The following is a 24,147-nucleotide window of genomic DNA, read 5'->3' as shown; positions in this document are numbered from 1 at the left end:
TAGTCCCCATCTCAGCCTCCTGATTGATAAGATTACAGCTGTGGCCACTAGGCCTGACTCTGAGGGTTTGTTGTTGTTGTTGTTGTTGTTGTTTAGTTTGTTTTGTGTGGGTTTGGTTTGGTTTGGTTTGGGTTTTGGTACAGGGTTTCTCTGTGTAGACCTGGGTATCCTGGAACTCACTCTGTAGACCCTCAAAGATCTTTCTGCCTCTACGTTGAGTGCTGGGATTAAAGGCACGCGCTACCTTACCCATCTTAAATGACTGTTGTCCATGCCCATTGCCTGTGGGAAGGTTTTGTCCAGAGTAATTGGCACATCTCTGGCTGATTGTTTTTTATATATATTAATATTTTATATACTAACATTTTGATAATTCTAATTATGAATGTAATTATTAATTTTACATTAATATTTTATCTATCATATATAAAACATATTTTCATACTTTAAAAAAAACCTGTGGTGCTTTGTAGGCAAAAAACATCCATCATCTGTTGAAGGGAAGGCCTTTAGTTTGTTTTCCCAGCTGCAGGGCAGCTCAGACCCAAAATAACCACACAGATACTATATTAACTAAATCACTACTTGGCCCATTATCTATAGCTTCCTCTTGGCTAACTCTTACATATAAATTTAACCCATCTCCATTAATCTGTGTTATCACCATGTGGCAGTGGCTTACCAGTAATGTTCTGGCATCTGTCTCTGGTAGGGCTACATAGCTTCTCTCTGACCCTGCCTCCTTTCTCCAGCATTCAGTTTAATTTTCCCCACTTACCTACCTTATCAGGCCAAACTAGTTTCTTTATTAACCAATGGTATTCACAGCATACAGAGAGGAATCTCACATCAATCTTTTTTTTTTTTTTTTTTTTTTTTGGTGATATGGGCTTTCACTATGTTGGCCTGGCTATCCTAGAACTTGAACTCACAAAAATTCACCTGTCTCTGCCTCCCAAGTGCTGGGATTAAAGGAAATTCTTTCTTTCTTTCTGAAAATTTAAAAACTATTGTGTGTGCATAACATGAAGGTGTGTACATACGATAGCATGTGTGTTGTGGCTGTCAGAAGACAACTTTGTGGAGTCAACTCAGGTCTCTAGGCTTACACAGTAAGTGCCTTTTCTCACTGGGCTTTCTTGCCAGCCTGATCTCTAGAATTCTTTTTTTCTTTTTTGGTTTTTTGAGACAGGGTTTCTCTGCAGTTTTGGAGCCTGTCCTGGAATTAGCTCTTGTAGACCAAGCTGGCCTCAAACTCACAGAGATCCGCCTGCTTCTGCCTCCCGAGTGCTGGGATTAAAGGTGTGCGCCACCACCGCCTGACATGAGTGCTAGAATTCTTAATAGAGCTGTTGGGTCTGAGATAGACTGACATATTTATCACACTAAATGGAAGAAGCACTGCACCTGCACAGGTCACGCTGGAGAGTCATAACTGCCACCATCTGCCTCACGGTTTCTTGGCGTAACTAGAGGACTACCTCTCCCATGGCATCTCAATTGTCCAGGCTGGTAATGTGCACTGCTGACCTGATTGCCTTGTCTCTCTAGGCTTCAAGGGCAAGTCCAAACCCAATCTTCTCAAACAAGAAACCAGCAGCTTGGCCTGTTGTTTGAGGATCTTGTTTAGAATGTATGTCGACGAGGACCGCAGGAATTCTTGGGGTGAAATACAGCAGCGACTTTTAACGTAAGATTGTTTTCCCATTAATTTTACATAATAATTCTATGAATTAAAAGGAATAGGAGAGGGCCAGAGTGATAGATCAGGGGTTAAGTGTTGTGGGTATTTTACTCTTTTGACTTTTTTTGAGAGGCCCGCCACCCAGCTCCCAAATAAATCACACATGGAGGCTCATTCTTAGCTATAAACTTGTGGCCTGAGCTCAGCTTGTTTCTTGCCAGCTTTTCTTATCTTAAATTATCCTGACTTTCTTTGGCCTCTGGACTTTTCTCTTTCTCTATTTCTGTAGACCTTCCTTTACTGCTTTCTCTGTGGCTTGCTATGTAGCTGGGTGGCTGGCCCCTGATGTCTTCCTCTCCTTTTCTTTCTTTCTTTCTTTCTTTCTTTCTTTCTTTCTTTCTTTCTTTCTTTCTTTCTTTCTTTTTTTTTGGTTTTTCGAGACAGGGTTTCCCTGTAGTTTCTAGAAACCTGTCCTAGAACTAGCTCTTGTAGACCAGGCTGGCCTCGAACTCAAGAGATCTGCCTGCCTCTGCCTCTGCCTCCGAGTGCTAGGATTAAAGGCGTGCGCCACCACCACCCAGCCTCTCTTTGTTTTCTTGCTCCTCGTTCCCTCTCCTCCCAGATTTCTCCTTCTATTTTTACTCTCTGCCTGCTAGCCTGCCGCACCAACGCAGCATGGATGCCAAGACTGGTGCGGGGAGGGAGGGTGCTGGATTGAGACATGGAGGCTTCTTTTCAGGTGGAAAAACAACAACCTTTATTTTGCCCCAGCTAAAGCCTTTTATACCTCTACTGCTTCTGTGGAAAAACCACCGGCCAGAAAGAAGACAAACATCCTTGTCAATTATAGACCACAAGGTAGTTTACTGTCGGTCAGGGGAGTGAGGGCAGCTGGATCATAACACCAGCCCCCGCCTGTCCTGGCTCCTGCCTCACTATTGTCCATTCAGCGCTTTATTAGGCCATCAGGTGTTTTAAACAGGCAAAGAATCACAGCTTCACAGAGTTGAACATAAGCAGCGTAAACAAAAGTCACACACCTGAAAATAATATTTCCCAACAGTTAAGTGCACTGACTGCTCTTCCAGAGGTCCCAAGTTCAGTTTCCAGAAACCACCTAGTGGCTCACAACCACCTAGAATGAGATCTGGTGCCATCTTCTGGCCTGCAGGCATATGTGTAGACAGAACACTGCATACATAATAAATTAAAAAAAAAAAAAGCCAGGTGTGGTGGCACACACTTTTTGTCCTGAACTTGGGAGGCAGAAGCAAGTGGATCCCTTTGAGTAGCAGGCCAGCCAGGATTACATACAAAAGCGTAGGAGAGAAATTCCTACTCAGCATAATTCTGTGATTGGCTTCTACTGCCTCATCCATTCAGGTCCTAGAATCCTGAAAAGAATAGGCAGGGCTATTCCTCTGCATTCCAACCCCACCTTGGAATTGTAAAAAGTTTTCTGACCTCTGAGTGCTGAGACTGAGGGAAGTCCTGGCTCTGGCTGGTACCCAGGTGGGTAGGTTTCTCCTGTGAGGAGGTCCAAGGAGTTGCTGTCAGCCCTGACATCCTGTCATTCCTTCTTTCCAGGAAGATACAGGGTCATAGAATTAGCAGGTTCATCACACAGAAGTGTAGCAGTGTAAACTGCAGGCCAGTTTCCACCCACTTCCTGGCCATTACCAAAAGGCTGCTGAGCCTCATGTTTCCTAGTTCTCTTTGATGCTGGGGCGTGAATTTGACCTCAACAGGCTAAGTACATTCTCTACCACTGAGCTGCACCTCAAGTCCCCAGGTTCTCTTTTACTCTTCTGAAATCTACAGTAACGCACATCATTGGCTCCCTGCACTAAGGCAGCAGTCTCCAACACAACTAGTAGTGGCACACAGAAACATCATTCTGGGGATCTTAACTGTCAAGTGGGTGTATCAATTTTCGATATTTTGATTTTGGTATATTCCTATAATGAAATATTGACAGCTATTTGGGGAGGAGGGGCTGACTACATAGTGCAGTGGTAGACATCATAGGGTCATTTTTTAGCATTACATGGACACACACACACCCATAAAAAGAGATGAAAGAGGAGAAATCAGCTATAAAATATTGTCATGTGTCCTTTAAAACAATGGAGTTCCTTTCTTCTCTCTTACGGTAATAATTTTATACCCTTTCCAGCTGTCTTACAGTGAGAATATTATAATAGACTTTTGTTTGATCTTTTGAAATAGGATCTCATGTAGCCCAGGCTGCCTTAGACTGACCACATAGCCAAGGATGACCTTGAACTCCTGGTCTCCTTCCTCTGCCTCCTAAATGTTGGGATTACAGGTGTGTGCCACCAACCCCAGAACTAAGTCTTGACTGAAAGAATTATTTGATTTTATGAGCTACAATGGTTCTTCTTCACCCTTCCTTGGGACAGAATCTCCTTATATACCACCGAAAACTGGCTAGTTTGAACTCATAATTCTCCCGCCTTATTTTCTCCATACCCTTGTCATTAAATCAAGCCTAAAGCGTAGGCTCCTAGCATCTCTTGTCAGGGCTGCCGCACAACATTTAAGTCTGGAGCAATTTCACATGGTACGGGTGAGAAGGGAGACAGTTAATATATACAGTGAAGAAGTCCTCAGTACCTCATGTGCTACAGACTGACCGAGCTTCACATTGGCCTTTGCCAGAGCCAAGCTTTCATGTGACAGAAAAAATGAAGACCTGGTGGTTTGCCCAGGTTGGCACAGCCAGTGTAGGTATTCAGTAGGGCACTGAAGGAATCTGACTCTTCACTGGATGTGAAATGCCAACTACTGTCTTGACACGCCTGTCTCTTAATTCCAGGGTTTGCAGTGAAGCACTTGCCTATTTCACTACTGTGAACTCTGAAAGCCATCGGGAAGCATGGACGAATCTCCTGCTGTTACTCCTAACCAAAACCCTCAAAATTAACGATGAAAAGGTACAGTGAATGCTAATGTCTCCTGCAGACTCTGGTCGGGGTAGGTGCTTTTCCTCCAGTTGAGATGACTGTGTAGACAGCTCGTTAGGAAAGTGGGTGCCTTCTGATGACAGGGCCTTTCCCAGGAACCCCAGCTGAGAAGGGATGAAGTGTGAACCATGTGTGTGGCTGTTGGGGACAGCAAGACTAAAACTCAGTATCATTAAAATGGACAGGTTCGTTGAGGGTGTTTTGTGATAGAGCCTCATATAGCCCAGTCTAACCTAGGACTCCCTGTGAGCTGAAGATCACCTGATCCTTCTGCCTCTACTTCTGCAGCATTATAAGATTTATTTACAAGCCGGCCAGTGGTGGCACACGTCTTTAATCCTAGCACTCAGGAGGCAGAGGCAGCCTGGTCTACAGAGTGAGTTCCAGGAAAAAAAAGATTTATTTACTTATTGATTTGTGTGGTGTTGGGGGTGTTTGGGATTGAACTCAAGGCCCCATGCATGCTAGGTAAGCACTCTACCAACTAAGTCACACCCAGATCTCGTTTTCATGAGTGTGCTACGACTGCCTGGCCATGAGAAGTCTTACTATGTAGCCCAGACTGGCCCAGAACCTGCAGTCTTTCTGCTTTAGTCATATGCCACGTCTCCCAGCTAAAACAAATTTTAGCTGCAGCAAGTTTTAATAAGAAAAAGCTGCAGCAGTGTTGTTGAATATTGTTGTTTAGACTGAGATAAATACCTTTGGAAAACTGGTGCAAAACCAAAGAAATGTTCTGTGTCTAACTTGGCTTTCTGCTTTCCCACTGCAAGTTCAAAGCACACGCTTCAGTATACTACCCCTACTTGTGTGAAATCATGCAGTTTGACCTGATTCCTGAGCTCCGAGCAGTTCTTCGGAAGTTCTTCCTGCGGATAGGCCTGGTGTATAAGATATGGATTCCAGAAGAGCCATCACAAGTGCCCGCAGCACTGTCATCGACATGGTAGCACTGGCTCCCATGGTCACTGCTATGGTTCTTCAGAGTATCCGTCATGACATCCTGGCTGGCAAACAGGGAGCCACCCACCCTGTTGGGGTTCAGACCTGGATAGTGGTGACCTGTACACTGGCCTCCTCAGTCTCCAGCAGAGGCTCATGGTGTCTCATTAACCCATTGCATACCAGTAACAGAGTGATGGAGAGTCAGTTCTCCATCTGTCTTTCCGTTTCGCTGACATATCTGTCGTGAAAACCACCGTTTCCTCGCAGAGTTCCAAGACTGGCGATAAATGTTTTGTTGGAGGAAGTCGTTCTCCTTGGATGTAATGAACATCGCTGTATAGATTCGTGTTTATTGGAGAGTGTGTTAATAAAATTCCTTGTAAAGGCTAACTGCCGCCTAAGTACGCTGGGTGTTTTGTTGTTTGAATGTATTAGAGAAGTTTGAATGTTTGTGTCAGTTTTGGCTCAGCCTATTTAGATTAAGAAAGGTAGGGAAAAGAATGTTATTTCTTATGTTTTGTTATTGTCTGAGTGATTTCTAAAGTATTTTACAAAGTTATATTATTGAAGATTTGATTAAAGGCAGAACTTAGTAGATGTAAAGAGCTTGCAAGGTTTGAAGAAAATGTAGTGCCTCATGGCTCCCTGTTTTAGTAAGGTGGGGAGACAAAGTCTGTAGGGAAAAAAGAATTTAATGAAGGTGTTAGCCTTCCTTGAAGTATTTGTGGGTGAGTGTTCCGTTAAATTTTCTAGATAAATTTTCCAGAATGCATTGCACATCTCTCTGAAATCTCTAGTATGAAATAGTAATGAAAATGAAACACCTGACCCAGAGTTTGTTTATCCTTGAGTAAACCTTTGTAGTTTTTCCTCAGCAGAGTGTCTGATGGTTAGTGTGGCTGCTTTGCCGTCCCTGTTAGAGGGACCATCAGAGGAGGGGACAGTAACTTAGAGTAATAAGGGTCACTCTGGTGCCCCCCACCCTGCCATGAGTGGATCTAGAGCTTCTGTGGGGCCAGCACAGCTGGACTGTGACAATGGCTGGGGTGGCACCTAGAGCTTCTGTTAACTAGAGCCAGGAGCTGGCGTCTTTGGCGAGATTAGATTCTGGGGTCCTTACACTGGTAAGGGTGTCATGCCCAGAACTGCATAGAGAGAATTCTGAGCGCTCCCAACACCCACAGCAGCAAAGCTAGAGGAAGCTTAATCGATCTGGAGCCGGTGAAAAAGACAACACACGATTCCTTGTCTGCCCTCCCCCACTGTTCACCTGGGGCAGCACTGAGTGCTAAGCTGTGTCATGAAATGCAGTGGAAACATCCAGACTTCTGCCTGCATCAAGTCCTACAAATTGGGGTTGTATTCTGTCAACTCTGGTGCCTTAGAAGTTAGTCATCCCTTGGGAGTGCGTCTGTAGAATTGGACCCTTTTTTCTTTCTAGAGAGGGATTCCTGGTGCTTTTGTTGTTTTTTTCTCTTGTTTTTGACAGCCTCGCCACATGCTCAGTTCGGCCAGCAGAACTTGTGTTTATGCTTTTATTTCCCAAAAAGTATTTTAATTTCTTTACCAAAGAAAAAAAAAGCAGCAGGTTGAGATCATTACTAACACATCAGCTGAGAGGGCCATGACCTCGCAGGGCGGGATTGTGGGAGAATGTTGGTGTAAGTGCACGTGTGAGCACATGTGACTGACGTGTCTTCGAGTCTGTTACAGCTTTTGCTGCACCGCAGACCTGCACCTGAGATGTCCTCCCTGGTGTTGCCACTCAGCATGACCTCAGCTCTCAGTGGTCCCTGCAGTATTTGTACTACACATGTAATCAGGGAACATGCATGTATGTTCAGTGGGTGCATCCTGCCTAAGCTGTGTCCCTGGCTGGTGTCTCTCCTCCCCTGTCATGTGACATTCCACCCATCTACACCAGCCCTTTGCCCCTAGTGTTCCCTGCCTCCTCTGTAATTTTTGTCCCTTACAGGGTGGGGAGTGTGTCAGTGTGTTTTCTTACTGACTTTTTCGGGCTTGAATTTCTTTATCATTTTGTTGTGTAAAAAGATTGATGTTTCTGAATGATGCATTTGAATTGTACAGCAATAGATCTTTTAAAAGCAGTGTAAAACCATTCAGGGTAACTTTTCTTGTCAGTGGACAGTGGTGTCCCTGACCTCCAGAAACAAGCCATTCGGTATAAATTCTTTGTGATGAACAACTCTAGACTTTCCCATGGCAAATGTAGCTTGAGCCCACTGACATCAGTGCAGAGTGGGAACAGCTGTGTACCCTCACAGGCAGATGCTGCCTGGCTGCAACAGAGGAGGAAGGGCGGAACAGCTTATCTTCCAAGGCCTTATTTCTTTATCAGAATGCTTTAAGTGTTGGTCTCTGAAGAAGTTTCTGTTCCCAAGCTGCGGTTCCAAGCAGTTCTGTTAAGGAAATCACCAGCTTTGGCATCTGAGCAACAAACAGAGAGTGGGGATGCGATGTCTGGTGTGCACCCTAGAGTCAAGCACACCTTCCCTCATCTTGTATAACATCCTGTATAAAGCGGACATTAGGAAAGTTGTATAGTGATATCTGGAAACACAACACTTTCCTCCAACAGGTGACTTTTGTGAAAAAGAAATGAGAAAAACTATAAAGACACCACCTTCAAAAAAAAGTTTTGTTGTTCTTTTGTGATTATGGCTATATATTTAGTTGTCTTTCTCCTTCTAAAAGAACATGCTGGCACATGCAGATGTGGCCGCCCCACTCAGGTGTTTGTTGCTACAATGCTAGTGGATACTGGTGGAAGTAGGCACTGGATCCTCCTGAACTCTGTTTCACTGTGGGAGGGTAGACACAGTAGACACAGCTAAAGCTCACATGCAGTTGGAGTTGTCTACTAGCAGCTTTGTGGTTTGGGAAGCATAAAGACAAAACACAAAAAACCAAAGCTGAGCATCGTAAAGAATGACTCCATCTGAAAATCCTTGCTCTCAGAAAATGACACTCATCAAATGTGTGGGTTTTCTCAGTGTTCTAATTTTTTAAAAAATTTTATCTTGCATATTTGCCTCAAACATTTCTTTATGTGCAAAATGTATGTTTTTCCTCTTTGAAAATGCCTAAAAGTTAGTTACTAGCTACTTTGATTTCATCTATACACAATGATTAAGTGCATTTAATATTGATAATTTAATGAAAAGCATTCCTTGCCCAATGGATGTAAACATTTTTGAAAGAATAAAGCAGAATTATATAATATGAAATGCTATGTAAAGTTTTCTATGTAAAAATATTATGTATAATACTGTTAAATACCCCATGCTTTGATCAGGTGGAAAATCAATAAAGTTTTAAAAAGTAAAGCTGATCCTAATGTCATACTTTATATTCTGTCAAGCCGTATAGGTTGGACTGGGTTGAGTTTGTTGCCAGAGCTGATACAAACTTGTCATTCCCAGTTGGTGGTGGGACTTGGCTCCAGGCAGAGGACATGGCTTATAAAGGATTTGATCTGCAAGCCTGGTGAGCTGAGCCTGACCCCTGGGACCCACATGAAGGTGGAGACAGAGACCACTCCACACTTGGCGCTCCACACACCCACACATTAACAAAATAGAAATGAAAGTAGAGGGCAAGAAGTCTGCGTCACAGCAGTCCTGGCCGAGGCATGGTCTCACCAGTCACTGACCTGGCAGGGCAGTCAAGTGTGTGGTGGGGTTCCCTCCGGCTTGCCCAGGCTTTATGCCTTCTCCTTTCCTAGCTTGAGCTTCCCTGGAGGATTCTAATTTCTTGGGGTCCATTGTTGGGGTGGTCTGATCATCACAGTGTATCATCCTCATGCTTCTTGCACAGCCGTTGTGAGTCCCAGAGTGCGACAGCACACAGTGCCAACACGCCCCCGTTCCTAGTCCTCAAGTTCCTTCTGCCTTCTCCTCCATGACGGCCCTTGGATGTGGAAGGGAGACGATGATAAAACCAATGGCCCCTTTGAGTCTGATGGCGAGGGGTGAGCTCCAGAGGCCAGGCAGGACAGGCGCTGTCGCTGAGTTACGTCCCCAGTCTTTTTCAGTATTTATTATTTATGGAGTGGATTTCTTTTTTTTTAATTTTATTAAAAATTTCTGCCTCCTCCCCACCTCCTGTTTACCTCCCCCTCCCTATGGAGTGGATTTCTTATATCCCAAATTAGCCTTTGAACTTGCTATGTAGCAAAGGATGACCTTGAACTTCTGATTCTCCTGCCCCCACATACCCATAATGCTGTCATTATGAGGGGTGCACTGCACTGGTCTTTATGGAGTTCTGGGGATCAAATCCAAGATTTCATGCGTGCTGGCTTTACCAATGAACTATAACAACAACAGCTTCAAAGGTAGAATTCTCAGGCTCCACCAGGCTGCACACCGACACATGGCAGCGTGGGAGGAGTGGCCCATGGCCGGCATTTCCTCAATCTTCGGTCAGTACTGCAAAGCTGTGTGTGTGTGTATGTGTCTGTCCCTCCTAGCACACCCCCTAGAAGTGACTGAGCAAGAGGTCTCTCCACAGATCTGTGTGACTTCAGGGAGACCTTAAAGAACCACTGTCTGGATGAGCTAACCTTGGCCTGTGGACAGACTACCTGTGAGGAGGGAGAAGGTAGAACAGGGCCGGAATGAAGCCTTCCAAGGAGGGCACTGGTCTCAGGAAGCATCACCTGTGAGAATGAGGATTCGGCAGTGATGGTGTTGGGAAAGGTTTCATGAAAAATATGGGTGGGCCTGAGGTGGTATACGTAGCTCAGCAGTAGAGTGTGTTTAGCATGCGTTGAATCCTGTGTTTAATCTCTAACACTACAAAAACAGTAACTCAGCCTGGTGGTGCATACTTGCAATCTCAGCTACCTCATTTATTTGGTTGGCTGGTTGTGACAGGGTCTTAGTCTGTAACTCGGGCTGGCCTTGAACTCATAGCAGTCCCTCTACCTCTGTCTTTCAAATGCTGGAACTACAGGAACACACCCCAGACCTGGTTTTATGGAGCACTGGGAATGAAACTCGGGGGTTAGTGTATGCTAGACAAGCAAATGAACTGCAGCTGTAGCAGTTCTAAACTTACTTCAAGGCCGTGCAGTGGTGGTGGCACGTGCCTTTAATCCCAGCACTCTGAGTTCAAGACGTCACATCATTTTTTTCTATCCAGCCCACATCCTGAGCTGGACAGTGGGGGTGTTTCTGCCACATTGACTGTACTCAGTAAGAACTAAAGACCCCTCTTTGTTGTTAAAAGATTTATTCTTATTTGATGCGATGCGAATGGGCGTTTCGCCTGAATGGATTTGTGTATCACATGAGTGCAGTGCCTGTGGAGACAGGAGAGGGAGTTGGACCCATGGAACTGGAGTTACAGTCAGTTGTCAGGCACTGAGTGGTGCTGGGATCTGAACTCATCTTCAAAAGCAGCGACAACTCTTAACTGCTAAGCTCTCTCTCTAGTCCTCTGCCTCTATTTAAAACAAACAAAACCCCAGTGGATGCTTCTTGATTTTAGTGATGGCCACTCTTTCATCCTAGTTGGGCTTTAAATGTGTGATGGAGCCAAAAGAAGGCTTGTTCTCTGCAAGCACAAGCAGATATACCCACGCCCTTCTGAATCCAGATAAAGATGATCTTCCCGGGGAGTACAGTAGGAAATGCATCTTTGCAGGGTGATTTTCCGTACTTCAGACAGATTGCTTTGTTAGTATTTGGAAATAAAGATAACAGTATGAATGAATACTTGGAAATTCTGCTCAGTTACTGTCTTTGCTTCCAACATAATCATTTGGTTTTTCAAGACAGGGTTTTCCTGTGTAACAATCGTTAGCAGTTTTAGCCAACACTAAACATAGGTGTTAGTGTTTGTGAAGCTTCACCATGCAATCAGCCTTTCTGAGGCACCCACTGCAGGGTTCTTCTGTTGCTACAGAGACATACGTGGGGGGGGGGGGCGCTTATCCTTACACAGACCCGATCATTTAGGCTCAGCTTGAGAGCTACCTACCAAAGCTGCAGTTATTGACTGATGCTAGATGCAGAACATCAGCCTACATTCAGGGTATGTGTGGTGCGTGTGTGTGGTGTACATATGTATATGTGGTATGTGTGTGTGTGTGTTGGGTGTGGTGATGGTGAGTGTTTTTGTATGTGTGGTGTGTGTGATATTGGGATTGAGCATCAAATTGTAAGAATCCTGTAAGAAATCTTAAGAGTCTTTTTATAATACACTGTAACATTTATCTTTATGACAAAAAAATCAAATCTCTTTACCTCTTCTTTATTTACTTTAGTTTCCTTCATTCCATTTTGTTTTTTTTGTTGTTTTGATTTTTTGTTTGTTTGTTTGTTTGTTTGAGACAAGATTTCTCTGTTTAGCTCTGGCTGTTCTGGAACTCGCTCTACAGACTAAACTGACTTCAACTTGGATTAAAGGTGTGTGCCACCTTGCCTGACTCTTCAGTTCCTTTTGAAACTAGCCAGTGGAGAAAGAATGTGTGGTCAGACCCCAGCCAATGAGGAAAAGACACAGTTACCACTTGCACAGAATTAAAACCATAGCACATGCCGGGCGGCTGTGGCGCAAGCCTTTAATCCCAGCACTTGGGAGGCAGAGGCAGGTGGATCTCTGTGAGTTTGAGGCCAGCCTGGTCTATAAGAGCTAGTTCTAGGACAGTTACCAAAACTACACAGGGAAACCCTGTCTCGAACCCCCCCCCCAAAAAAGAAAATGTAGCACACTTACTGCCTGCTACCCCTTGCTTGCTCTTCTGTGAGCAACACACTCTAGAATCCATAGCCTAGAGCAGCGGTTCTCAACCTGGTGCTCGAATGACCCTTTCACAGGGGTTGCCTAAGACCATCAAAAAACACAGATATGTACCTTACAATTTATAACAGTAGCAAAATCTTACAGTTCTGAAGTAGTAACGAAAATAATTTTATGTTTGGGGGGGTCACAACATAAGGAAGGCTGAGAATCATGGGTCTAGACTCTAGATCAAAGTAAAATTTTGCCTTGTTGAGACATTTCAATGGGAGTGGCGGTCTCTTTCTTCAGAACCTTGAACTTATGTTTCTAACAAAATCCAGGGCCTTGCTCAGGCCAGGCAATGCTCTGTCTGAGTTTTAGCTCCAGGCCTTAGGAATGGCCTCAAAGATGAAAGACAGCAACTCATTAGCTTTCTACTTCCCAGGGCTAGAAGAAAATAGTTGTTTGGGAGAAGTAGGTTAGTATGATTAAGATAATTGTTTATGGGCTGGTGGTGTAGCTCAGTGGCAGAGTGCTTGCTAGCAGGAACGAAGCATCAAGTTCCAGCTCCAGCGACCATTATCTGTATTAATGCCCCAACAGTAAATGTGCTGTATTTGTACACGGCATTTCACCTATTCCTGTGGGAATACCCAATACACAGGGCCAGAGAGGGGGCTCCGCAGTTAAAAGCACTGACTGCTCTTTCAGAGAACCCAGGTTCAGTTCCTAGCTTCCATATGGTGGCTCATAAGCATCCTTAACCTCCAGGTCCAGGGGAACAAACGCCTACTTCTGCCCTCCTCGTGCACTGTATGCATGGTGCACAGAAAATAAAAAGAAGTAAATCTTTAAAAAAATTTATTCAACACATCTTTATTGAACAGCTAGGTTGGGCTAGGTATTGGGGTCACAGTTATAAACAACAGTAGTAAGCCCTGAGCACTTTCATAAGAGTTCTTGGGCTGGTGGGTGATAATTAATTGCAGAGACCTATAAAAGCCATACAGAAGGCATAATGAGGGCTGGTTCTGAGGGTAAAGGTGCTTGCTGCCAAGACTGAGGACCAGAGTTCAATCCCTGGAACCTACAAGCTGGAGAAAACTGACTCTCACTAGTTGTACTCTAACCTTCGCACGTGTACCATGCACCCAGGTACCCCTCCCCTGGATAAATAAATCTTTAAAAACATTTTAACTCGGAAAGATATAATGAGGCTGGGCGATGGTGGCGCATGCCTTTAATCCCAGCACTCGGGAGGCAGAGGCAGGCAGATCTCTGTGAGTTCGAGACCTGCCTGGTCTACAGAGCTAGTTCCAGGACAGGCTCCAAAGCCACAGAGAAACCCTGTCTCGAAAAACCAAAAAGAAAAAAAAAAAGAAAGATATAATGAAATCAAGCCTGCTAGATAAAACACAGAATGTCCAGCTGGGTGGTGGCTGCGCACACCTTTAATCCTAGCGCTCAGAAGGCAAAGGGAGGCGAATCTCTGAGAGTTTGAGATAAGCCTGGTTTACAGAGTGAGTTCCAGGACAGCCAGCATTCTATAAAGAAAGTCTGTCTAGAAAATCCAAAACCAAAACAAAATATGTCCAGCTTAATGGGAACCTTATATAAATAATGCTTTCTTAGGGTTATTAATGGTCTCAATTAATATCCATTATAAAAATAAGTGTTCCCTGAAATTCAAGTAAAGTTGAGTAATCTTTTAAGGGCTAAATGGTGTGCTGTCGAGTTCAAGTTAAGGTGGAGTGGGCAGTTTCAGAGGGATAAAGCATCCCTGGGGAGCTGTCATTGTCCTGCAACCAAATGCAAAGGGTGCCAGGCTTTGTTGGATCTAGAAGAGCATCCAGGCAGAGGTGGTAGCAGCAAATATTAATGCTGTGAAGTGGGGTAAGCTTGGAGCTGGGAGGAACAGAGAAAGGAAGCTGAGCTGGCTGCTGAATCCGTGTTCCCCACCCCGCATTTGGTCCGAATCTTTTCTCTAGTCCGAAGTCTAGCTCAGGCTGGCTTCCAACAGCTATTCTGCCCAGTGCTTGTCAGGCCGACATCACACCGCTGTCTCCTGGCTTTTAAAAAAGGTAATGTTCTCGCCGGGCGGCGGTGGCGCACGCCTTTAATCCCAGCACTCGGGAGGCAGAGGCAGGCGGATCTCTGTGAGTTCGAGGCCAGCCTGGTCTACAAGAGCTAGTTCCAGGACAGGCTCCAAAGCTACAGAGAAACCCTGTCTCGAAAAACCAAAAAAAAAAAAAAAAAAAAAAAGGTAATGTTCTCTTGTTCAGGGGCCTCCCCTGTTTATCCCAGTTATCTTCAAGCTGAAACCGGTTACATCACCTGAAAAAAATATTTTGAGAAAGGATCTCACTCCCTAGCTCTGATTGGCCTCAAATTCACTATGTAGACCACGTTGGTGATTAGATGGTGATTCTCCTGCTTCTGCCTCTTACGTGCCAAGTGATAACAGGCACGTGCTATCATCTCCAGCTTCTGTCTAAAATCGTGTGTTGTGTGTGTGTGCGTGTCTGCTTCAGTTCCTCCCAACTTTTTTTTTTTTTTTTTTTTTTTTTTTTTTTTTTGAGGCAGTATCTCTTATGGAAACAGGAGCTCACCGATTAGCTAAACTGGCCGGCCAACTAGCCCCAGGAATCTTCCTGTATCTGCCTTCCCTCCTGCGGGATTACTACAGTCAGGCAGCCCAGGCTGGTTTTATGTCTTAATTGCGCGGCTGTCCCTTAGCTTGAAATTCTTACTCATTCGGTTATTCTGCTTGTCTTAGGATGGACGGTCTCTCCCTTCTCTGACGGGAACGAGCACATTCCATCCAACAGTTAAGAGCCATTAAAACCACTTGTAGAACACACCATGGTCTGAGCCCAGAAATCCACACCAGCAGCCTGCGTCAAAGGGCACGGTGTCTTGCGACGGCACCGCAGACCAGAGCGGGGTTCCGATTGGCCCTTCCAGTAGGGGTGGGACCAAAACTATCCCTGGCCACGCCCCGTGCTCGGCCTCGCTCGCACATGCGCTGTGGCCGCCACCTTTGCCACCGCGCCATTTTGCCGGGGTTTGAATGTGAGGCGGAGCAGCGGCAGGAGTGGGTAGCGTCGGCTGCAGCTCTCGCTTGGGATTCCCGTCTCGGTCTCGGTGTCCGCACGAGGTGAGGCACGGAGTGAACAGGGTGGCTGCGGGGGCGCGGCTGAGGGAGGGGGACGAGCTCTGGGAAGTGGGTCCGGGCCTGTGCTGGAGGCCGCACGCCGGCGCCTCCCCGCACGCCGCTTCAGGGCCGGGCCTGACCGCTCCGGGAAGCGAGGGCAGCCCGAGGCTCGGCCTCACGCGAGCTTCCGCAGCTCCCGCCCCTTCCCCTCCAGCGCCGCGCTGGATGGCCGCGCCGCCGCCCTTCGCTCCGTAGGCGTCCGCTGATTGGTCACGCCCGCGCGTCCGTTCTCGGCGCGCTGGGGCCCGCAGCGTGAACGGTGTTGGGCGCCGAGGCCTGAGTTGGTCGGGTGGGTCCGGTCCCTGGGTTGGAAGGAGGCTTCGCGGGCCTTCGGTCTCCACCACAGTGGACCTGGGCCTCGGGGTCTCGCCTGGCTGAATCGTTCGTGCTCCTAGTACAGTCAAATGGGGTTCCCCCTTCCTGGGGCGCACCGGCTTTCGAGTCGGAAAATCTGGCCTCTTGCACACTTAGTGTCTCCCTAGCCGTGTAATTCACGGCCAGTCGTTGCCGCTCTACGAAAATTTTCGTGTTTTGATGATGTGATGCTGGGGGTGGCTCCCGTGTTCTCGCAGAGGTTAGCGATCTCTGAGATGGCGTTTTTACCCGCACCTCAAATCAAACACTTGCACCCTGGGTGATGTGGCTTCACGGTTCCCCCGATGGCTGGTTGTGCTTCCCAGAGGGCTCACCTGAGCTGCCGCCCGCCTCCTGTCCGCTTCTCCAGCGGCGTTGTAGACATGCTGGCCTGCTCTTAAGATTCTCGGCCCCGTCCTACTACAGACGTCCCCGCCTTCCGTGATCTTAGGTCTGGGCGAGGCTGGAGGCTGCCTCCGTGCCTTTCAGGTTCCCCTCCTAGGCATCAGTTCTCACTTCTCGGCTCTCATCACCCAGATGGCTTTGCTCCGCAGCACTGACCTTATAGATAGTTCTTACTGTTTGTTCCTCGCCTTTCTTGTCTGCTCTGATGTAAACCCTTCAAAAATAATCTTTGTTGCTGTGTGCCACATGACGGATACCCCTGTTGTTATTTCATGAAGACATGGAAGGCCTTTTTTTTTTTTTAAGTTATAGATAAAGGGTCTTACATAGCCCAAGCTGACCCCAGATTCATCTTTCTGCAAGTGTAGGCTACTACAGTCAACCCTTTTTCACCTTTCCATGTGCACATAGGAATTTTTCCCTCCTCTGGGCTGCTTAGATTTTTAGTTGGGATTTGGGAAACCATTCTCCACCCGGGATTGGATGTGTGAGCGAACAGTACTCTAATTGTGGAATTGATTTATTGTTTTATTTGTTTAAAAGCTTCATTCTACTTAACCCTAGGGATACAGTGAAGGGGCAGAAATGGACACGGTTTCTCTCTTTGGGGACCTCATTTTCTAGTTGGGGCGAGAACACGAATTAGATTATTTCAGATAGTGACAAGTGACAGAAGTCTCTGAACAGGTGGCATTTGAACAGAGACTATCTAGGAAAGAGTGAGGGAACAGTATTCCAGGCAGAGGGAATAGCATGCAAATTTTCAAGGACAGAAACTAAGGGAATGTTGGGATATTATGGGAAAATCCAGTAAATGAAGGAGAGAGATCTCATGGGACTTTGTAGGTAGTGTAAGGAGTGTGGATTTATTTGATAGAGTGGTGGATTACTGTGAGTAGAATCAGAGAAAGGCAGTAGGTACTCAAGTTACTGTCCAACGTACTGTTGTTCTCTTGAAGTGTACTTATTAACTGTTCTTTAAAAAAGCTAAGGAGAGGGTAGGCAAAATGGATTGAGGGTAAGTAACCCTTACCTAGCTAGACAACCTGGGTTTGTTCTCTGTGATACACATGGTTGAAGGAGAGAACTGACTTCTGCACATTGTCTTCCAATTTCTGCACATATGATGTGGCACACAATAAATGCATATGGTGAAATTTTGGGGGACAGGAGAGATGGCTTAGCAGTCAAAGTATGTATTGCCCTTGCAGAGGACTGGAGGTAGGTTTCCAACAACTCACAGGTGGCTTACTATTGCCCCTACTTCTAGCTCCAGGGAATCTGATGGCCTCTGGTTTCCTTGGGCATCAGCGCTCAGGTGTACATACATGAAATCAGAAACATGCAAAGAGAGATATACACATAAATTTGTAAAAATTTTAAGGCAAGGGTAGGTATACTCTTAAATGTATATTACGGGTTTTTGTTTTTTGTTTTTTGGGTTTTTTTTTGTTTGTTTGTTTTTCGAGGCAGGGTTTCTCTGCAGCTTTAGATAAGCCTGTCCTGGAGCTAGCTCTTGTATACCAGGCTGGTCTCGAACTCAGAGATCCTCCTGCCTCTGCCTCCCGAGTGCTGGGATTAAAGGCGTGCGCCACCACCGCCTGGCTATTACGCGTTTTTGTATTGGGTTTCTTTCCCTCTTCCCAGAAATGCTTCTCTTAGTGCAGTAGACATATCTGAGGAAAAGACAGACATCTTGGGTCATTTTATTATGGGTTTCTTTAAGATGGCCTTGGGATGTAACATTCCCAAAACCTTCATTTATAACTGAGGACCTATAGGAAGAGGCTAGACTTTCAGCTCCTCATTCAAGATTTTTTTTAAAAGGTGTGTTTATTTTTTGTGTGTATAAGTATTTGTCTTCATGTACCACGGGTGTGTGTGCCTTATGCCTGAGGATACCAGAAAGGGCACAAAATTCCCTGGAACTGGAGTTACAGACAGTTGTGAGTTGCAGTGTGGGCACTGAGAACAAGTCCAGGTCCTCCTCTTAAAGCACTTTGACTAAGCAAGAGTCATTGGGTAAGAGGGAGCCTTAGTTGATGGGTTGTCTCCATCAGGTTGCCTGTAGGCAAGTCTCTGGGATTATTATTAATTCTTTTTCTTTTTTTTTCTTTTTTTGGTTTTTCGAGACAGGGTTTCTCTGCAGCTTTTTTTTTTTTTTTTTTTTTTGGTTTTTCTAGACAGGGTTTCCCTGTAGTTTCTAGAGCCTGTCCTGGAACTAGCTCGTGTAGACCAGGCTGGCCTCAAACTCAGAGATCCGCCTGCCTCTGCCTCCCGAGTGCTGGGATTAAAGGCGTGCGCCACCACTGCCCGGCGTCTGCAGCTTTTTTTTTAGAGCCTGTCCTGGAACTAGCTCTTGTAGACCAGGCTGGCCTCGAACTCACAGAGATCCGCCTGCCTCTGCCTCCCGAGTGCTGGGATTAAAGGCGTGTGCCACCACCGCCCGGCTTATTATTAATTTTTTTGATGAGTGATTAATACAGGAGGGCCTAGCCTACTATTGGTGGTGCCATTTCTGGACAGGTTGTATAAGAGCAAGCTGGGCAAGCCAATAAATAGCACTCCTACATGGCCTCTGCTGTTTCACTTTTTTTTTGTTTGTTCGTTTTTGGTTTTTTAGAGACAGGGTTTCTCTGTGTAAGAGTTCTGACTGACCTGAAACACGCTCTGTAGACACAGATCCGCCTGAGTGCTGGGATTACAAGCATGTGCCCTTTGCTTCATTTCTTACCTCCAGGTTCCTGCCTTGAGTTCCTGCCCTGACTCCCCTGCCTGATGTATTACAACAGGGATAAAATAAACTCTTTCTTCCCATGTTTCTTTTTGAGCATGGCATTTTGTTTTTGTTTTTTGAGACCAAGTTTCTCTGTTTTGCTCTGGCTGTCCTGGAACTTTGTAGACCAGGCTGACCTCGAACTCAAGAAATTCACCTGCGTCTGCCTCCTGAGTGCTGGGATTAAAGGCAAGTGCCACCACGGCCTGCCAAGTTTGAGCGTGGTATTTACCACAGCAATAGAAAGCATACTCAAGCAAGCAGCCAGTGCTCTTAACTGCTGAGCCATCTCCCCAACACCAAAAATTTTTGTTTTTATTGAGCTATATATTTTTCTCCGCTCCCTTTCCTTCCTCCCCTCTCTCCTTCTGCCCTCTTCCATGATCCCAATTCTCCCAGTTTACTCATAAGATCTTGTCTTTTTCTACTTCTCATGTAGATTGGATCCATGTATATCTCTCTTAGGGTCCTCTTTGTTTTCTAGGTTCTCTGGGATTGTGACTTGTAGGCTGGTTTTTCTTTGCTTTATGTTTAAAAGCCTCTTATGAGTGAGTACATATGTTTGTTTTTCTGGGTCTGGATAACCTCATTCAAAATGATGTTTTCTAGATTCATCATTTGCCTGCAAATTTCAAGATGTCATTTTTTTCTGCTGTGTAGTACTCCATTGTGTAAATGTACCACGTCTTTATCTTTTCTTCAGTCGAGGGGCATTTAGGTTGTTTCCAGGTTCTAGCTATGACAAGTAATGCTGCTATAAACATAGTTGAGCACATGTCCTTGTGGCACGAGATCTGACTGCTGGAACTAAAGGCCACCACTGCCCAGTTGAACAAATTTTTTTTTTCTCCTCTGTAACTAGCCTAAGGATAATTTGGTGTATGATTTCCTAGGAAAGGCTTCTTTTCTCAGTTTGTTAGCATGTGTTGGGGTCTACAAGCTACCAACAACATAATCAAATCTAAGCAGAAGTATGGTTTTTATTTCACTTTTTACTTTTATTTATTTTGTGTGTATGATGGGTGGGGTGGAGTGGGGTAGACCCTATGTCATGGCATGCATGTCAGAGGACAATTGGGTGTAGTTTTTTCCACCATTATTTGGGGTTTGGATGAAATTCAGATTTGAGCAGCAAGTGCTTTTTACCTACTGAACCATCTTGCTGTCCCCCAAAGTGGGTTTTAAAAAGGCTTATTGAGGTATGTTGTATATACCATATAATTCATCTATTTTAAATGCACTGTTCTGCTGAGTTTAATAGTTAACTACTCTGTATCCATTACTAGTCTGGCTTTAGAAATCACCTGCAGCCTTAACAGCTCTTTTGTAAGCTAAGTGATATGACTGAACCCAGAGTCTCAAGTGCTCATTCTTCTAGTTAACCTCCTGTTTTATGTGTTAGAACACTTAAAACCTATTCTCTGTGCCTAAAGTCACTATTATTGACCATGGTCACATGCTCTGCAGTTTCCTGGGCTGTGTTTTTCTTTATCAGCTATATCTATGTCAGCCATTTATTTAGCTTTGTAATGTGAGGACTGGGGATGTAGTTCAGTGGGATGTATGTGTGTTTAGCATTTGTTCATTTCTAGCACAGGAGAATTATAAGAATTAAATTTTTTTCTCAGTCCAGCGGTGGTGGTGCACACCTTTGATCCCAGTATTCTGGAGGCAGAAGCAGATGGATATCTGAGTTTGAGGCCATCCTGGTCTACAAAGGGAGTTCCAGGACAGCCAGGGGTACACAGAGAAACCCTGTCTCAAAATACAAAACCATAACAAACAAAAATTTTTTTTTTTTGTTGTGTGCACATCCATGCCCATGGCTTATGTGTGGAAATTAAGACCAGTTGAGGGAGTTGGTTCTCTTTTTGTACTGTGTTGTTTCTGATCAGGCTTAGTAGAAAGTGCCTTAACTTACAGAGCTATTTCACTGGTATTTTTATATAAATATTTGGGGATCACATTCTATGTCAGGTATCAAAGGATAATTTTGTGTGTGTGTGTGTGTGTGTGTGTGTGTGTGTGTGTGTGTGTGTGTGTGTGTTTTCCCCCCTTAAATGAGTTCCAGAAATCAAACCTAGATTCCCCTGAATCTTCTTGCTGGCCTGTACATTTGTTTTTTTGTAATTCATTTTATGTTTTTTTAATTATTTATTTTTTATGTATACAGTGTTCTGCATGCATGTATGTCTGCATACCAGAAGAGGGTACCAGATCTCATCGAAGATGGTTGTGAGCCACCATGTGGTTGCTGGGAATTGAACTCAGAACCTCTGGAAGAACAGCCAGTGCCCTTAATCTCTAAGTCATCTCTCCAGCCCCTCATTTTGTTTAATCAATAAAATAGTTACGTGTATGCTCATGTGACTATGTGTGCCAGAAGGTATCATATCTGTTGGAACTGGAATTAGAGACGTTTGAGCTGCCTGATGTGTGGGTACTGGGAACTGAAATAGATCTTCTGCAGGACTAGTAGTGTACAAGCACTGCTGAACTATCTGCCCAGCCCCTATTTTTAAATTTTACAGCATATTGTTGGGGTGTGTGTGTGTGGTCTCTTTTTGTTTATTATTGTTCCAGGCAAGAAGATTAATTTTGGTTTAAGAAAAAGCTGTGGTAACATAGGCCTTTAATTGCCAGCACTGGGGAGGCAGAGAGAGGTTTTCTGAAATCTGCCTGCCTCTGCTTCCCAAGTGCTGGAATTAAAGGTGGTTGCCACCACTGCCTGGTTTACATTTTACTTTGATGTGTGTGCTGTGTCATGTAGAGGTCAGAAGACAACTTGCAGGAGTTCTCTCTTGTCGTCATGTATGTCCTGCAGACACATACATACATACAAGCAAAACACCCAGATAAGCAAAATTTTGACATTTTATTTATAAAGGTTTGGGTCATCATCAGCTAAATATCTAGTTCAGAGTTAGACTGGTCTGTAAGAAAAACTGTCTCAAAGATCCTGCCCCTACCACTTCAATTTAAAAAAAAAAAACCCACTCCAACTGTATAATTTTAGAAAAGGGTTGTGATATAAAACTATTCATAGACGAGTGTGCTGATTCATGTACTTTATAAAGATACAGAAGCAGAATTATGGCACAAGTTCAAGGCTACCTGGTCTAATGAGTTTTGGGCTGACCTGCTAACAGTATTCTAGGCTCACCTGCCTCAAGCAAAATAGAAGAAAACAGTAACAAAAAGATTTATTTGTTATTTACTTTTTCCTCAGTTGATCACTTAACGGACTGTTTTTAAATTTTAGATACAGAGCAATGGAGCTCAGTGATGCAAATTTGCAGACACTAACAGAGTATTTGAAGAAAACCTTGGATCCTGATCCTGCTATTAGACGTCCAGGTAAAGATGTCTTTGTTCTTTAGTTGATTCATTCTTTGAGACACGTGGCACAAATCTTTTGTGCTTTTGTGCAGTCTACCTGGTGGTATCTTAAAAAAATAATAATACTCCAAAGCTACAGAGAAGCCCTGTCTTGAAAAACCAAATAATGATGATGATGAGGAGGAGGAGGAGGAGAAGGAGGAAGAGGAGGAGGAGGAGACTGGGCAGTGATGGTGTACACCTTTAATCCCAGCACTTGGGAGGCAGAGGCAGGCGGATCTCTGTGAGTTTGAGGCCAGTCTGGTCTACAAGAGCTAGTTCCAGGACAGGCACCAAAACTACAGAGAAACCCTGTCTCAAAAAAACAAATCAATAAATAAACAAATAAATAAAGGTGTGTGTGTTTGCTTATTTTCTCAGGGCTGGCTCATGTGACATGGTTGACTGTTTACAGTAGCTATAACACATGGTGGAATATTTGTTGTAAAGTAGCTTTTATTTGACATCTTCTTGTGTAAAAAAAATACTAGTGTGTTTAGAAAACTTTGTCTCATGAACTTTCTGAAAATCTCATTTAAATCTGCCAAGTTTAGGAGCATAACAATAAAGGCATCAAGATGGGGGTAATTCCGAAAAGGTGATTACATGAATGAAATCAAGTACTAAGATCCTTTTCTTCTCTGGTACTTTGATTTAATTGGTCTTGTCAAAGACCTAGAGTAACTTGTATAAACTTGGAGTTTCAACCTCATATGCTCATAAGAGTCAGATACAAAAGTAAATGAAGGGATTCTAGCCAGGTTAGAATGTAATATGTGTCCTTGTTAAGGGAAGGTAATTGTTTGGAATATTTTTTTTGTTTTTGTTTTTTGAGACAGGGTTTCTTTGTGTAACCTTGGCTGCCCTGGAACTCGTTCTGTAGACCAGAATGGCCTCAAATTTAGAAGTCCACCTGTCTATGCCTCCCGAGCACTGGGATTAAAGGAGTATGTCACCACTGCCTGATTTGTTTGAGATATGTTAACTCTAAGGATGATGCAAATCAGCTTTATATGGTCACATTTTCAACTTTGCCTGAAAAATAAGGATACCAATATGAGTTACCTTTATTTTTGAATGATGACAGCGAACTTCAAAAGACTTTGAAAATGTGGTGGTTCAGAAAGGTCTATGAACAGACAGTTGGTAATCTCCCCCCAAAAAAATTTTATTTATTTATTTATTTATTTATTTATTTATTTATTTATTTATTATGTATGCAGCATTCCTTCCATGTATGTCTGCAGGCCAGAAGAGGGCACCAGACCCCATTACAGATGGTTGTGAGCCACCATGTGGTTGCTGGGAATTGAACTCAGGACCTTTGGAAGAGCAGGCAATGCTCTTAACCTCTGAGCCATCTCTCCAGCCCTATCTTCCTCTTTTTTAAAAAGATTTATGTGTATACCAGTTTTGCCTGTGTTTGTGTATATACACTATGTGTGTGCCTGGTGCCCAAGGAGACTAGAAGAGGGAATTTTATCTCTTGGAGCTGGAGTTACAGATGGTTGTATGGTGCCACATGGGTACTAGGAATTGAACTTGGGTCCTCTGGAGAGAATCAAGGGCTCTTCTTAATTGCCAGCTGTCTAATTCCTTTCCGTGATATTTTTTCAGATAGGGTCTCTGAACCAGGAGCTCAATGATTTGGCCA

General features: G+C 44.5%; 2 protein-coding genes across 3 annotated transcripts in view; both read left to right on the top strand.

Annotated features, from left to right (window-relative positions):
• Window positions 1-8,963, top strand: part of Arfgef2 (ADP ribosylation factor guanine nucleotide exchange factor 2) — an 82,195-nt gene extending 73,232 nt beyond the window's left edge. For both annotated transcript variants that reach the window (XM_038329669.2, XM_038329668.2), the window contains exons 37-39: window positions 1,552-1,690; window positions 4,524-4,641; window positions 5,445-8,963. In XM_038329669.2, coding sequence (XP_038185597.1) covers window positions 1,552-1,690; window positions 4,524-4,641; window positions 5,445-5,621 — 434 coding nt within the window. In that variant the 3' untranslated portion in view covers window positions 5,622-8,963. The remainder of the gene's footprint in view (window positions 1-1,551; window positions 1,691-4,523; window positions 4,642-5,444) is intronic.
• A 6,427-nt stretch (window positions 8,964-15,390) lies between these two features.
• The window catches only part of Cse1l (chromosome segregation 1 like), a 47,492-nt gene continuing 38,735 nt past the window's right edge, over window positions 15,391-24,147 (top strand). Inside the window, exons 1-2 of the mRNA XM_038330386.1 lie at window positions 15,391-15,523; window positions 22,378-22,472. Coding sequence (XP_038186314.1) covers window positions 22,388-22,472 — 85 coding nt within the window. The 5' untranslated portion in view covers window positions 15,391-15,523; window positions 22,378-22,387. The remainder of the gene's footprint in view (window positions 15,524-22,377; window positions 22,473-24,147) is intronic.

Source organism: Arvicola amphibius, chromosome 5 (assembly GCF_903992535.2).
Source record: "Arvicola amphibius chromosome 5, mArvAmp1.2, whole genome shotgun sequence".
Classification (NCBI taxonomy): Eukaryota; Metazoa; Chordata; class Mammalia; order Rodentia; family Cricetidae; genus Arvicola; species Arvicola amphibius.
The sequence above is the reverse complement of the archived record's forward strand: the minus strand, read 5'-3'. Positions and strand labels throughout refer to the sequence as shown.